The sequence below is a fragment of the Geotrypetes seraphini genome, chromosome 2, assembly GCF_902459505.1.
Source record: "Geotrypetes seraphini chromosome 2, aGeoSer1.1, whole genome shotgun sequence".
Classification (NCBI taxonomy): domain Eukaryota; kingdom Metazoa; phylum Chordata; class Amphibia; order Gymnophiona; family Dermophiidae; genus Geotrypetes; species Geotrypetes seraphini.
The window spans coordinates 180,368,324-180,385,282 of record NC_047085.1 but is presented as its reverse complement, the minus strand read 5'-3'; the positions used below and the strand labels follow the sequence as shown (position 1 = coordinate 180,385,282).

General features: G+C 39.6%; 1 protein-coding gene across 7 annotated transcripts in view; it reads right to left on the bottom strand.

Annotated features, from left to right (window-relative positions):
* The window catches only part of ATP9B (ATPase phospholipid transporting 9B (putative)), a 668,517-nt gene that overhangs the window by 140,198 nt on the left and 511,360 nt on the right, over positions 1–16,959 (bottom strand). For all 7 annotated transcript variants that reach the window (XM_033934419.1, XM_033934424.1, XM_033934423.1 and 4 more), the window contains one exon: positions 1,032–1,193. In XM_033934419.1, the coding sequence (XP_033790310.1) occupies positions 1,032–1,193 (162 nt within the window). The remainder of the gene's footprint in view (positions 1–1,031; positions 1,194–16,959) is intronic.

Below are 16,959 nucleotides of genomic sequence, written 5' to 3'. Positions count from 1 at the left end.
TTGCTTCTGGGTGTTTATGTTAAAAAAGCATATACTGTAGGTGCTTTTGTTGCCTTTATAGAATAAGAAACCCCCCCAGATGTCTCACAATTTTATAGGCACTCTATTGTAAAATTACCTCCAACGTACCGTATTTTAAGGTCTATAAGATGCACCTGACCATAAGATGCACCTACATGTAGAAGAGGAAAAACCAGGAAAAGGGTTTTCCTCCTCTACAAGTAGGTGCATCTGGTGGTAGGCAGCCTGCTGCTCCCCTGTACCTTTTTTCAAATGCCGGTTGTCCAGCGCGGTCTCGCCAGGAGCTTTCCATACTCCTGCTGGACAACTGCCTCCTTTGTTGCTGCAGAGCGGCGAATAAGGCAGGAGCGCGAGCTTTTCGTCCTCCATGAATGGCTGCCTTCAGTTCTCATGATTCAAGGGGACTGACGACAGCCATTCACAGAGCGGCGAGGGACCAGGCAGGAAGTGAAAAGCTCATGCTCCTGCCTTATTTGCCGCTCTGCAGCAACAAAGAAGGCAGCTGTACAGCAGGAGCGTGGAAAGCTCCTGGTGAGACCACGCTAGACCACTAGAATTTAAAAAAAGGTACTGGGGCGGGGGAGAAGTGTTAAAAAAAAAATTGTATTCACTCCTTAAGACGCACCCACTTTTCCACCCACTTTTTGGGGTGGAAAGTGCGTCTTATGGAGTGAAAAATACGGTATGTATAACAGACTGAAAATTCAGCACTATGTTATGAGTAGTAAATCTTTTCCATGAACTGAGAATAATTCTTCATAACTAGCTGACAAAACTATTTACCTGGTCCAGAAAAGACTTTAGCATCTTCATGATCAGAACAAAATAATTAATGGGATATTATCTGTATCTTGTTTTTAAACTAATTTATTAACACATTGCAAAAATGTATACCTCATATTTCTTGCTACTTGCCTTGGAGAGCTGTGCTTCACAGCAGAGTGTATTGTTTTGTTTTTGAATCAATAAGCTTTGACAAACATGTTGTTATGAATTTGCAACATACTCACCCTCACTATGATTCCCATACATTTACTTTCTGAAGTGAAAGGGAAAATCTGGAGAATGTAGTATGTTAGAATCTGTCCACCTGGGGTCTTTAGTTGCATTGAGGTTAAATCTCTGTTAACCAGAGTGAGGCCAACACTCTCTGTCCATTGTACTAGAGCTACCTAAAGAAAAACATGTTTAAATATTAGAGACCAATTCTACTTTTAAGGAAACAACAATACAATTGACTATAATCAGAAACTATTCAATACCATATAAGTATATGGGACATCTGGAAGTAATGGTTAGCAAATACTATCTGCTGAAGGACCTGCTGGAATAAATTGGGCACGTTTTTAGTAAACGTGCCCAGCTTCTTTGACCTCCATGATATTTAATGATCACAAATATTCTTGAAACAGTAATATATTGCAAGATTTATGTGGACTAGGAAGACAATTCAAACGTTTCCAAACTTTCTTGGTTCATGGCACCTTTGAAATCTAATAATTTTTGCACAGTGCCCCTAGGCCACATATTTCCTCTCAGCTCTTCTTGCCCAGCACTGCAGTGTTGAGTCCTACTTTTGATGAGGGTGAAGCCCACACCCTGCCGGCTCAAGAGATTCATTGCCCGAGTTCCTTCATGCTACCTGAGCAGTGAGGAAATCAATGGCAAACTGAGCATCCATGGGAGTGCTGGTGTTGACTGTTGAAGCATGCTGCCAACTTCCTGTAATTGGACAGCATAAAGGAAGAGTTCGGACAGCAGATCTCTTCAGCTGGTGGGGCTTGGACATTCTCGTCAGCCATTTTGGAGGGGGGCCTTAAAATCCTAGACACAGGGGACATAGGTTGTTACCTTGATAATCTTCTTTCCAGTATATAGGAACATAGGTCTTGATGGCTGCTCTGTCAGATGCTGATTTAGCCTGCTTACTGTCTCAAACAAGTGTGTGTGTCTCCAAATGCTTGCTTTGAAGCAGTCAAGAGCATACAAAGATGAGTTTTATTCGGTTGTCAAGCAGTCTTGGTGATTAAAAAGGAGATGAATGTGTTAGGAATGTGTTTAGATAGCTGCCAGACTATGGGAAAACAAATATTGAAGACAATTCAGGTAGGATATATGCAGTTGCAAATGTTATATAGACTGAAACCAATGTTGTCAAATTATGATTTTCGAACTGTGGTACAGACGTTGATTTTGAGCAGGGTAGATTATTGCAATACATTGTATTTGGGAGCTGCGAAAGTGAAGATGAGGGCGCTACAGATACTGATTAACTCTGCAGCAAGGTTGATCACAGGTACCCGCAGGTTGACACACATAACACCAGTGTTAAAATAGTTGCACTGGTTGCCAATCCAACAAAGAGTGCAGTTAAAAATTTTGTTGATAGTACATCAGATATTGTACCACACATCTCCCACTGTTCTGCAAGGATTTCTTGAGATCTATCAACCCAGAAGGAGTTTAAGATCAGAAAATAGTATGAAATTATGTTTGGGTGGCAGGATGACAATTTCTCACTTCAGGATTGGCGATGCTATGTTGTCAGTTGGGGGTGTAAAGTTTGGAATGCCTTGCTAGTGGTTCTGAGCTTATGCGCAGTTAGGTTGAGTTTCAAGAAAATGTTGAAAACACAATTGTTTGAAAATGCTTTCTTATGATGAGATATTGTGTGATGTAATTATCTGCAAATGTTTTTTTGATAACTTTTCTGGACCTTATAGCAAAGTTTTTTAAAATGTATTGAGCATGTATGTACTGTCTATTATTTATGATTGTTATTATGTAAACCATATAGGATTTATATGGTATATAAATTTTTAAATAAATGTGTTTCAGTTATATTTTGTCATGTTTATTATTCTATTTAAGGGTTTGTCCTGTTCCCCTTCATCTTTTAATGTAAATCACTTAGATTTTAAACTTGTTTTTATATTTGTGGTATATCAAATAAACTGAACTGATGTGATAGCGCGCCCATGGGAAAGTATATAACAGCTGTATTAATGTTAATAATGGTTGCACTCAGGAAGGTGGTTCGTTTGGTTCCATCTTGTTTGCATTAAAGTTCATGGAGTTTATTTAATTCATTGTCTTTGTTGCACAGCAGAAAAGATTTGACTTGGTCATGGAGTTCCCTGTGCCCTTCTTGTTATTTCTCCTCTTTAGGGGTGATCCACTGCTTTGGTATGAACTGAGGAGATGGAGACTGCCAACTGATATAAGAAGGTGGAGCTGAAAAGCTGTAGATGACTCCTGCAAAAACTCGTGGGTAACGGTGAATAACCCACTGGTTAAGGCTCATGTTCTTTTATACTGGAAATAAGTTTATTGAGGTAAGATCCTAATCTTCCCTTATTTTTGCCTCACAATTTCTTCCCTACAGCTCTAGTTCTTCACAGCTGACAGCAGAACCCTGATCTGAATTCATCACATTCTTGTAGTAGTAATCTATAATAACCTTCATTACAGCTGACTTTACCTTTTGAAATCAATTTCATTTGCGCTAACCTAGTATTAAAAAATGATAAAACTGATCCACAATCTAGTGTATATTTTTGAATCTTAATATAGACAGCAAAGACACTGATGCAAGTACTAGCATACCTCATTCCTTTTACATTATGTTTTTCATTCTAGCCACGTGTTACATATTCAATGGTTCTAGGTCTATGACAGGTGTGTGGAAGCCTGAAAAATAGACAAGTAGCAACTTAAGGAAACTAAGGGCTCCTTTTACTAAGGTATACTAGAGCATTAACGCGCGGATAACGTGTGCTACATTGCCACGCGCACTAGACCTTAACACCAGCAGTGAGCTGGCGTAAGTTCTAGAAGTGTAGCGTGTGGCAATTTCCTGCATGTGCTAAAAACGCTAGCGCACCTTAGTAAAAGGAGCCCTAAGTGAAGAATATAATTTTTAAATATTTTTCTTTTGACTTAATTGTTAAAGGAATTTTTTTAAGTTTTAATCTCTTGTAAAATTTTGGACCTGCAAAAGATCCAATACTCTCAAGATTAATTTTTAACTGAAAAAAAATGTACTATTACGGTTTGATCTGTAAATTGTCTAACATCTATCTTCTCAATGGTGTCCTGTTGCTGCAAGGACTATATTTGGTGACATATATCTATTTATGATTGGCTTTATAACTTGTTTAACTTATACCTGGCCTAACATTCTATCAGTCTTGTTTATGATACATCATTTTTGAGCCTAAAATGTTTCTATATGAATCTTTAATGCAAAACCACATATAAACTCAAGAGAGAGTACAAAAACTGAGATTGATTTCTCTATAAGGAGGGCATGGCAACGTTTCAAAAGAACATCCGAGTATGATAAAACAAATATTCCCTATCTTTGTGTAAAGCAATGTACTCAGTTCGATATTCAAGTGGAATTCCTTGACAAGAAACAAATACAAGTTATTAAAGATTCTGGTTATCCAGGTACTTTCAAAGCAATAAGGTTTCTTAAATAAAATGTGACAGCAATTACACACTGTACTGTACCGCTATAGAAAAATTCAGCTGCTTAACTCATACTATTTATTCATCCAGTTAACCACATGGAAAATTAGCAGGTCTGCCAGAAAGAGATGCCGAAACAGCAATACAGAAATAAGTGACTAGAATTTTAAATACTTCATTATTTTTCCAACCACAGTAAAAGGAACTGTTATAAAATAATTGAATAATGCCCTTACATGATTTTACATAAGTCCTGTATAAGGATGTTCTTGAAAGAAAATCATACTTCATGCTATTAGCAAGGACCCATGCTTAGTCAGTATTGTGCCTTTTATTTTAAACATTTTATTGTGAATCTAAATACATGCATACAGATAGAGCCTTTTCAAATAATACTTACTGAAAGAACAACTAATTCTGATTCCTTCACACCTCTCAATTAACTCTAATTCAAAATGTACTCTGAACTAATCCTGAAATTTTAAACTTCCAAATATAATCATTCTGAAATTCTTGGGACCTATAGTTTTGCATTTTGAATTGTTCAAGTTGGTTGATTAATAACATAAGACTAAGGAACATGAACTTGAAAACCAAGATTGGGTCACACTGAATGTGAAGGATTAGAATGCTATTACTACTATTTCATCCTTTAATTTGAGCACTCCTTGGTCACAGTCAGAACTCTTCAATGGCATACTATGGGGGGGAAGCAGTCTTCCCCAGGTGCAAGCTCTAAGGTGATGAACAGCTGGCACACCAGGATCTTCTCTGCTGCTTTCCCAAACCAGCAATTGTGGCAGTAAACTTAAATGTAGTCATCGCAGCACTGTCAGACTACCCCTTCCAATGTCACTTCCTTGTTCTGGGGCAGAACTGACAGCTGCAGGAAGGTCCTGTGATGGCTGCATTTACGTTTACTGTCACTTCTGCTGGTTTGGGAAGTCAGAAACAGTGATGGGGAGGTGAGGGGGCAGGATACTGAATGGAACTGGGGTGGAGGGAGAGAAAAGAGAGCTCTGTCTGTGAAAACAGAAAAAGTTACGCAAGTAGAGAAAGCGATTCCATGTGCAAGCTGTCTTCAGTTTGAATTCCTTATAAAGGAAGTACATGAACTGAGAGATGAGGTGGTAAGACTGAGAAGCATCCATGAGAATGAGAGGTACATGGATGAAATGCTTCATGAGGCATAAAAGATTTCCAGCAGTGGGGAAGAAAAGGCGTTGCTGAGGGAGGACAGCTGGACTCAGGTTATGGGACCCTGCACGATTGATACTGTAACTCTAACTGCCCTTGAACTGAAGAACCAGTATGTAGTCCTTGAAGTGGAGGAGATGAGAGCATCCCAGGGAGAGGAAGGACCAAAGCTTGAAATCCCAAAAATTGCTGAATCCGTGATCACTAGGAGGCATAAGATAGTGGTGGTTGGTGATTCCTTTCTGAGGGGTACAGAGGTGTCCATTTGCAGACCAGACATGATGTCCCAGGAGGTATGCTGTCTACTTGGTGCCAAAATCCAGGAAGTTACAGAGAGCTTGCCAAGACTCATCAAGCATAATAACTAGTATCCAAAGCTGCTCATCCATGTTGGCACTAATATAGTTAGGTACTCCATCAAATGTGACTTCGTGGCTCTGGGAGAGAAGGTAAATCAGTCAGGTGCATAGGTGGTATTCTCATTGATCCTTCCTGTCGAGGGTAAAGGCCTGAGCAGACAAGCTCACATCCTGGAGATCCAATCCAATCCAATCTTTAGGTTTTTATACCGGGTATTCCCTAAGAAAGAGCTCGACTCTTTATAAGAATTGATTTATCACATCACATAAAGATAGATCATTACAATTAAAGTATACAAAGTAGAAAGCACCATTATTTATAATCTTCTAATGTAAATTTGGAGAATCTATTAATGATTTCTGAAGCAGTAGCATTTTTAAAGATTTACGAAAACTTTGAAGTGAGGCATGGATTCTGATTTCAGAAGGAAGATCATTCCAAATTTTTGCAAAGATAAATACAAAAGTACGAAAAGTATAACCTATTGTTCTAATCCCTTTGAAAAAGGGGAAAGCAAGTTTACATCTTTGAGAAGTTCTTGAATGTAACAACTGCAAAGAATTAAAAGACAGAGACCAATGGAGAAAAAATTCCATGAATGATTTTAAATATTATATGAGCACATTTGAACTGAATTCTCAACCAGAAGCTAGTGAAGAGTACTCAAAAGGGGAGAGACGTGATCATATTTTATTTTCCCAAATAATAATTTAGCCACTGTGTTTTGTATAAGTTGTAATCTTTTTAAATTGCTTTTACTCAGATTAATAAAAAGGTAATTTGCATAATCTAACTGTGCAAGTACAATAGCCTGTACCAACACGGCAAAATGTTGTTGGTGAAACCATTTGCGCAATGTGTGGCAGCGGCGAAAAGGGCAAACAGAATGCTAGGAATGATTAAGAAGAACATATCTGAAAATGTTATCATGCCATTATACCAGGCCTTGGTACGCCCCCACTTGGAATACTGCATCCAACACTGGTCGCCATACATGAAAAAGGACATAGTATTACTCGAAAGGGTCCAGAGAAGAGTGACAAAAATGGTTAAGGGACTGGGGGAGCTGCCGTACAATGAGAGGTGAGAGAAACTTGGCCTCTTCTCCCTTGAGAACAGAAGACTGAGAAGGGACATGATCAAAACATTCAAGTTATTGAAGGGAATTGACTTAGAAGAGAATGAGAGACTGTTCACCCTCTCCAAAGTGAAGAGAACGAGAGGGCACTCCCTAAAGTTAGAAGGGAAAAGGTTCCGTACAAATGTAAGGAAGTTCTTCTTCACCCAGAGAGTGGTAGAAATCTGGAACACTCTTCCGGAGGCTGTTATAGGGGAAAGCATCCTTCAGGGATTCGAGACAAGGTTGGATAAGTTCCTACTGGAAAAGAACATACGCAAGTAAGGCTAGACTCAAATAGGGCACTGGTCTTTGACCTAAGGGCCGCCACGTGAACGGACTGTTGGGAATGATGAACCACTGGTCTGACCCAGCAGCGGAAATTCTTATGTTCTTATATTCTTTAAAAGTATATTAGTGATAGGAAAAAGTTCAAAAGTGGCATAGTGAGATTCAAAGGTGAAGGGGTGAAATATGTAGAAGCTGATAAAGATAAGGCTGAATTAACAAATGTTTATGTTCTATGCTCACAGCTGAAGCGCCAGGACTGGAATCACAGAAGACAAATGCAAATAGGGATGGAGGTGAGGTAGACCCTGATCAATTTTCAGAGGACTATGTTCGTGAGAGCTAGCTAAACTAAAGGTGGACAAAGCAATAGGGCCAGATGGTGTACATCTGAGGGTACTAAAGGGTGTACACCATCTGGTGGCTCCTCTGGCTGACCTTTTCAATGCTTCTCTAGAATCGGAAGTTGTTCCGGAGACCTGGAGAAAGGCAGATGTGGTCCCTCTCCAAAAAAGTGGAAGTAAATAGGAAATAGGGAATTACAGACCCATAAGTCTGACTTCTGTGGTAAGTAAGTTAATGGAAATGTTTTTAAAACAGAGAATAGTGAAGTTGCTGTAATCCAGTGGATTACAGAACCTGAGACAACATGGATTCACTATAGGCAGGTCTTTTCAGACAAATGTGATCTTTGACTGGTTCGCCAGAGAATTGGATAGAGGGAGAGCGCTAGGTGTGGTGCATTTATATTTTAGCAAAGCCTTTGACATTGTTCTACATAGGTGTCTAATAAACAGAGTGCCCTAGGTATGAACCCCAAAGTGACAAACTGGGTTAGAAACTGGTTGAGTGGAAGGCAACAGAGGGTAGTAATCAATGGAGATTGCTCTGAGAAAAGGGATGTTATAAGTGTTGTGCTTCAAGGTTCTGTTCTTGTGCCTGTTCTTTTTAACATTTTTGTAAGAGATTTTGCTGAAGGGCTATCAGGTAAGATTTGCATCTTTGCGGATGATACCAAAATCAGCAACATAGTAGACACCCCTAATGGTGTAAATATCACGAGGAAGAACCTAATGAAGCTTGAAGAATGGTCTAAAATTTGACAGCTAAGATCTAATATTAAGAAATGCAAGGTCATATATTTGGGCTGCAAAGACCCAAGGAAATAGTTCAGTTTAGGGGTGAAATAAGTCCCAATAGAGAGAAGTTAAGAACTGCCTCTGCTGGGTCAGACCAGTGGTCCATCGTGCTCAGCAGTCCGCTCCTGCGGCGGCCCCTAGGTCAAAGGCCAGTGCCCTAACTGAGACCAGCCCTACTTGCGTACGTTCTGGTTCAGCAGGTAGGGTTTCAGTAATGGTGAAAGAAACCAGGAGTGTTTAAGAGGAAGACAGAGTAAAGGACTCAAATTATCCCTGTTGTCTTCTCAGCAGGCTGTAGATACAAGGAAAAAGCACAATTTGAAGTGTCTGTATACAAATGCTTGAAGCCTAAAAAATAAAATAGGAGAGTTAGAGTATATAGCACTGAATGATAAATAGGCATCTCGGAGACCTGGTGAAAGGTGGACAATCAATGGGACACTGTGTTACCCGAGTACAAATTATATCTCAAGGATAGAGTAGATTAAATTGGAGAAGGGTGGGATGGTGGGGTGGTTGTGCTATAAGTTAAAGAGGAAACTGAATCAAAATAAGCATTCTGCATAACATAGTGTGAAATCCATATGGACAGAAATTCCTTGTGTGAAGGGAAGGAATATACAGGTAGGATTATACTATTGTCTCCCAGGCACAGAATGAACAGACAGATGAAGAAATGTTTTCAGAGATTAGGAAAGTTGGCACATTGGGCAACAGTATAATAACGGGTGATTTCAATTACCCAAAAAATATAGTAAATCCCAAAGGCTGGCATCATGCTTATTTTTGAGGGCGTATTTGTTTGTAAGGATGGTGATAAACCTCTGATGCAGCCTGTGGTGAAACGGGGATCTTTCTGTTGGGTTGATGGGACACAGCAGTACATCTATGAGGATTGGAGCTGATGGCTTGATGAATGTTATTGAACAAGAAGTGCAGCTAAGTGTCCCTTTTTGTATTGTTTTCCTTGCTATTATGCATGAAATGAGAATTGAGTATTGCTAATTGAGCAAAACTGTGTGTGAATACTATTGGAGCCAATTCTCTCTATGAAGGTCGATATCCTTGAATGGGACTCATCATTACATTGAATAGACATATATGAACTGTTATTTAACAAAGTGGATTTTTTTAAATCGATGAAGATAAACTGAAGTTTTTTTCCTCCACTTTGTTTTTATTGTTTTGGGTTTTCTGTTTGTCTTACTGGGATGGGCCTATGAAAGGGGTTCCAGTTAGTGTATAGAGCACACCTTTGGGATTTAATGATTTCAGTTACCCCAACGTTGACTGATTAATGTTACTTCAGAGAGTATTAGGAAGGTAAAATTCTTAGACATCATAAACTACTGTTTTTTGAAGCAACTGGTCCAGGAACTGACAAGAGGCGAGCTTAGATTTGGTCCTTAGTGCAGTGTCTCTCAAACATTTTAAGCTTTGGCACACTAAATAGAGCAAATGTTTTTCACGGCACATAATTGAAATGATAAAATTACAAAACTGACAAAATATTCAATTTGAGAGTTATTTATTTAAAGTTCTTAAGCTATGTATAGGTAATTCTAACAACCGTGAAACTAAAGTAGATAGAATAGAATTGCTAATCAAGGCGATGGATGTACTTGTTTTTGAGTGCAAATTAACTCAAAACGTAGCTCGATAGTCAAAAAGCAAACACACATTTCATCATCCACCATCTGCAGTCATTCTCTTTTTTTCAAATGGTAACAAAGCCTTGATTACCGTATTTTCGCGGATATAACGCGCGCGTTATACGCGTTTTTACCTACCGCGCATACCCCTCGCGCGTTATATGCCTGAGCGCGGTATACAAAAGTTTTTAAACATAGTTCCCACCCCGCCCGACGCCCGATTCACCCCCCCAGCAGGACCGCTCGCACCCCCACCCCGAACGACCGCTCGCACACGCTCCCACCCGCACCCGCATCCACGATCGGAGCAAGAGGGAGCCCAAGCCCTCTTGCCCGGCCGACTCCCCGACGTCCGATACATCCCCCCCCCGGCAGGACCACTCGCACCCCCACCCCGAAGGACCGCCGACATCCCGACAATATCGGGCCAGAAGGGAGCCCAAACCCTCCTGGCCACGGCGACCCCCTAACCCCACCCCGCACTACATTACGGGCAGGAGGGATCCCAGGCCCTCCTGCCCTCGACGCAAACCCCCCTCCCCCCCCAACGACCGCCCCCCCAAGAACCTCCGACCGCCCCCCCAGCCGACCCGCGACCCCCCTGGCCGACCCCCACGACCCCCCCACCCCCCTTCCCCGTACCTTTGGTAGTTGGCCGGACAGACGGGAGCCAAACCCGCCTGTCCGGCAGGCAGCCAACGAAGGAATGAGGCCGGATTGGCCCATCCGTCCTAAAGCTCCGCCTACTGGTGGGGCCTAAGGCGCGTGGGCCAATCAGAATAGGCCCTGGAGCCTTAGGTCCCACCTGGGGGCGCGGCTTGAGGCACATGGGCCCAACCCGACCATGTGCCTCAGGCCGCGCCCCCAGGTGGGACCTAAGGCTCCAGGGCCTATTCTGATTGGCCCACGCGCCTTAGGCCCCACCAGTAGGCGGAGCTTTAGGACGGATGGGCCAATCCGGCCTCATTCCTTCGTTGGCTGCCTGCCGGACAGGCGGGTTTGGCTCCCGTCTGTCCGCCAACTACCAAAGGTACGGGGAAGGGGGGTGGGGGGGTCGTGGGGGTCGCGGGTCGGCTGGGGGGGCGGTCGGAGGTTCTTGGGGGGGCGGTCGTTGGGGGGGGAGGGGGGTTTGCGTCGAGGGCAGGAGGGCCTGGGATCCCTCCTGCCCGTAATGTAGTGAGGGGTGGGGTTAGGGGGTCGCCGTGGCCAGGAGGGTTTGGGCTCCCTTCTGGCCCAACTACACAAAGGTACGGGGAAGGCGGGTGGGGGTGTCGTGGGGGTCGGCCAGGGGGGTCGCGGGTCGGCTGGGGGACGGGCGGAGGGTCTTGGGGGGGCGGTCGTTGGGGGGAGGGGGTTTGCGTCGAGGGCAGGAGGGCCTGGGATCCCTCCTGCCCGTAATGTAGTGCGGGGTGGGTTTAGGGGGTCGCCGTGGCCAGGAGGGTTTGGGCTCCCTCCTGGTCCGATATTGTTGGGGAGTCGGCGGTCCTTCGGGGTGGGGGTGCGAGTGGTCCTGCCGGGGGGGGGGGATGTATCGGACGTCGGGGGGGGGGCATCAGGTTTCAGGATGGGGACAGACCTTCAAGGGGGGACAGGACTTCAAGGGGGGACAGTGCACGGAAAGTCAGGGGGGGTGAACGGAGAGTCGGGACAGCGCACGGAAAGTCAGGGCAGTGCACGGAAGTCGGGGGGGTGAACGGAGAGTCGGGACAGCGCACGGAAAGTCAGGGCAGTGCACGGAAGTCAGGGGGGGTGAACGGAGAGTCGGGACAGCGCACGGAAAGTCAGGGCGGGCGAAAGGAGCGTCGGGCATCATGCGCGGTATACCCGTGAGCGCGGTATACAAAAGTTTTTGTACATATCATAGTGATTTCTGCGCGCTATACCCGTGTGCGCGTTTTACACGGGTGCGCGTTATATCCGCGAAAATACGATACTTTGCTTTGTTGCTCAAGTTAGGATAACTATTGCATAAAAAATAAAACTAAAATTACTTGCTGTTATTTTTCAAGGACCAATCATGACAAAGAATGATGCTTGTCTGGGCAGCTGTATCCTTACGCACACAGATCTCATAACATTGATAGACTGTTGCGTATGAAACATACATGACATCTATTCTAGTGTATACTTATGAAGGGAATTTTTTAAAATAAAGCAAAATTCTGGAATCTCTCTTGGCACATCTGAAATCTCTTCAGGGCACACCACTGTGCCATGGCACACAGTTTGAGAGACACTGCCTTAATGGAATGGAGGGCATAGTACAGGAGCTAACTGTGTTGGGTCCACTGGGAAACACTGATCATAACATGATCAAATTTGAGCTGATATCTGGAGAAATCTACTGTAGCAGCATTTAATTTTCATAAGGGCAACTACCATAAAATGAGGAAATGGTTTAAAAAGAAGCTAAAAGGAGTGGATGTTATTTAAAAATACCATTGTGGAATCACAGACCAGATGTATTCCACATATTAACAAAGGTGGAAAAAAGAGAAAACGAGAGCCGACATGGTTAAAAGGTGAAGTGAAAGAGGCTATTAGAGCCAAAAAGGATCCAAATGCAGAAAATAAGAAGAGACAAACATTGGCAAATTAGACGCAAAGCATTGATAAAGAAACCTAAGAAAGAATATGAAGAAAAACTTGCCAAAGAGGCAAAAACTCATAGTAGCAATTTTTTAAGTACATCAGAAGCAGAAAAATTGTAAGGGAATTCATGGGACCTTTGGATGATCAAGGAGAATAAGGGGTATTCGGGTAGGATAAGTCCATAGCGGAGAGACTGAATGAATTCTTTGCTTCAGTCTTTACAGAAGAAGATGTAAGCGATCTACCTGAACCATTAATGGTTTCAAGGGTGATGATACAGAGGAACTGAAAGAAGTCTAGGTGGTCCATACCACCACATTCTTACCGTGTAGTTTTGGATTGTTTTATTGACCTGCACCATTTACTGTGAAAACTTTTTTTTTTTTTTTTTTTTTTTTTTCATTATATTTTTATTTTCAAATTTTACAAAAAGTGTACATAATAATAAAATACAGTTGATAAATGCATGGTATCACTTTTATATCTAACACAATGTATGTCTGGATTTGATTTTCCCCTTCACCCTCCCCCCACCCTTTTATTGCTTTAATATAATATTTTTAATATTTCAAATTTTATAAAAGTATACAACATATTAGAATATAATTGATAATTATTCAATAACATATTTATATCTAATACAATATATTCTGGATAAATTTTGTTCATTTTCCCTCCCCCCACCCTTCTATTATTTTTTAATCATATGTTACATTTTGTATCATATATTATAATATATTATATATAAATTGTTTTCCTTACCCCCCCTATATGTGTGTCATAAAAAAAAAAAAAAAATCTCTAAAAGAAGAAAAGAAGAAAAAGTATTCTATTATTTAATCATTACAGTATTTTGTCAATGGCCCCCATATTTTTATAAATTTATTATATGTCCCCTTTTGTATTGCTATTGTTCTTTCCATTTTAAAAATATGGCATATTGTATTCCACCAAAATGTGTAATTTAGGTTGTTGTAATTTTTCCAATTGTTAGTTATATGTTGAATGGCAACCCCTGTCATAATTAATAAAAGCTTATTATTTTCTGGTGAAATTTGACTTTTTTTTCTCATCATTGTTCCAAATAAAATTGTATCATATGATATTGCAATATGATTTTCCATTAATTTATTAATTTGTGGCCAAATTGAATTTCAAAAAATTTTAATATAAGGACAATGATATAATAAATGATCTAATGTCCCTGGTTCTAGATTACAGTGCCAGCATCTATTAGACTTAGAACTGTCTAGTTTTTGTAAACGAGTAGGGGTCCAAAAAGCTCTATGTAATAAAAAGAACCATGTTTGTCTCATAGACGCTGACACTGTACATCCCATTCTCCAAGACCAAATTAGTGGCCATTGAGATGCATTAATTTGATGTCCAATCTCAATGCTCCAAATGTCTCTTAGACCATTTTTTGGTTTTTTATTCAAATATCCAGATATTAATTTATACCACAATGCGGCTTGATGTCCTAGGAAGTCTGCTTTAAAGCATAAGAACTTTAAACTATATTGATTGTTTAATGATTTCCATTCAGGGAACCCAACCTGAATGGCCTGCTTCAATTGCAACCATTTAAAACTTTGTGTTTTATTAAGACCAAATCTATGTTGCAATTGTGAAAAATCCAGCAGTTTACCTTCTGAAATAATATCATCTAGAGATCTAATTCCTGCAATAATCCAGTTCTTCCAAAGGATTTGAGCTCCGCCAATTTTGATCTTGGAGTTTATCCATATGGATTGATTAGTTGATTTATATATTGGGATGGGTGTTAATTTATCAATAAATCTCAATGTTTTCCAAGTATCCATTATTATTTTATTTTCTCTGTATCTTTTAGGTATATTAATACTTGGTAAATGAACTAAATTTAGGGGAAACATAAGGCGCCATTCCAAATATAACCAATCTGGTGCATTATCTATAAGTTCTGGGAGGATCCAATACATACCCTGACGTAGAATATAGGCTTGATGGTACCTATAGAAATTTGGAAAATTTACCCCTCCCTCCTTAATTGATTTTTGTAAGGTTACTAAAGCTATTCTAGGTGTTTTACCAAGCCAAAGAAATTTTGTTAAAATTCTATTAAGCTTCTTATAAAAGGACCCCTGAAAATAAATAGGTATCATACTCATTTGGTAGCAAACCACAGGCAACATCATCATTTTAATAGTTTGAACTCTGCCCCACCAAGATATATGTAATGGGTTCCATTGCTCACATAACTCCGTTACTTTTTTTAATACATATTTTTCATTTTCTTTTACAGTATCTTCAATTGTTTTTTTAACTTGAATGCCTAGATATTTAAATCCTTCTTCTTTCCATATGAATGGAAAAATATCAAATAATCCTTTTACACAGTAAACATTCAAGGGTATAATTTCAGATTTATTCCAATTAATTTTATAACCTGAAAATTTGCCAAACTTATCAATTAATTCCAATAAAGAAGATAAGGTAGACTCTGGATTTCTCAAATAAAGCAAAATATCATCAGCATAAGCCGAAATTTTATATTCCATATCTGAATATGGAATTCCTTGTATCTCCCTCGTTTGCTGTATTGCTAACAATAAGGGTTCTAATACAACATCAAATAACAAAGGAGATAAAGGACAACCTTGTCTAACTCCCCTCTGCAATTGAAAACCATCAGATATCTTATTATTAATATTTAATCTTGCAATCGGGAAGCTATACAATGTTTTTACCATTTGTATAAATCCAGAACCTATACCAAACCATTCTAAAGCCTGATACATAAAATTCCATTCTACCCTATCAAATGCTTTCTCAGCATCTAATGAAACTGTAAAAGCCGGTTCATCCATTTTTTTTGACAAGTTTAGCATGTGAAATAATAGTCTAGAGTTATTGGAGGAATGTCTTTTAGCAACGAAACCCGTTTGATGCATATCTATAATATGTGGGAGAGCTTTGGCTAATCTCAAAGCCAAAATTTTCGCCAAAAGTTTATTATCAACGTTTATCAAAGATATAGGCCTGTAGTTTGAAACCAAAGTAGGATCTTTATTTGGCTTAGGCAAAACAATTATTATTGATTCAGCCATAGTACCTTTTATATTACCTTTTATAAGTTGTGTCTGATATAATTTTAATAAATGTGGGGAGAGGATATTTTGAAATGTTTTATAAAATTCTACTGTGTAACCATCACCACCTGGAGCGGATCCAACTCTAAGAGATCTCAATGCTGTTTCTAATTCTTTTAATGATATAGGTTCTTCTAAACTTCGTTTCATATGATCAGGAATCTTAGGTCCATTTATTAAATCTAAAAATTTTTTTCCATCTTTTTGTTTCTCCAAATAAGGTTCGGAAGAATATAGATCTTTATAAAATTTTAAAAATTGTTTTAATATTATATTTGTTTGATTTGTTATTATACCATTATCATCTTTTATTCCATTAATATTAGTTCTCCTTTTTTTTGCCTTAAGATAATTTGCTAGTAATTTTCCTGCCTTATTAGAATTTCCATAATACACCGCTTGTTTGGAAAACAAATCTTTTCTTATCATTTTTGAAGTTAATTCATTATATTTACCTTTTACTTTCAAAAGAGCTTGCAAAACTTCATATTCCCATTTACTTATCAATTTAGCTTCTAATATTTTTATTTCTTTTTCTAATTCTATATATTGTTTTTTAATTTGTTTCCTAATAAAAGCTGAATATGATATGATATTACCCCTCATAGTTGCTTTAAATGCATCCCATACATTCTCTATAGATGTATCTTCCACTAAATTTATTTGAAAAAATTCATTAATTTGTGTTTTAAAATTTTCCAAAAATTTGTCATCCACAAGCAATGCATTATCAAATCTCCAAAGAGGTCTATTATTTTCTAATTGATCTAATTGTAATTCTATCCATATTCCCGCATGATCCGAAATGATAATAGGATCAATGGAGGCTTTAATCGCTTGTTGCACTTTATTTGTTGAAACAAAAATATAATCTATTCTTGAAAATGATTTATGAACCTGTGAACAAAATGAATACTCCTGATCATTAAAATGAAGAATACGCCATATATCTTTCAAATCACATGATCGAACTAAATTATCTAGACCTA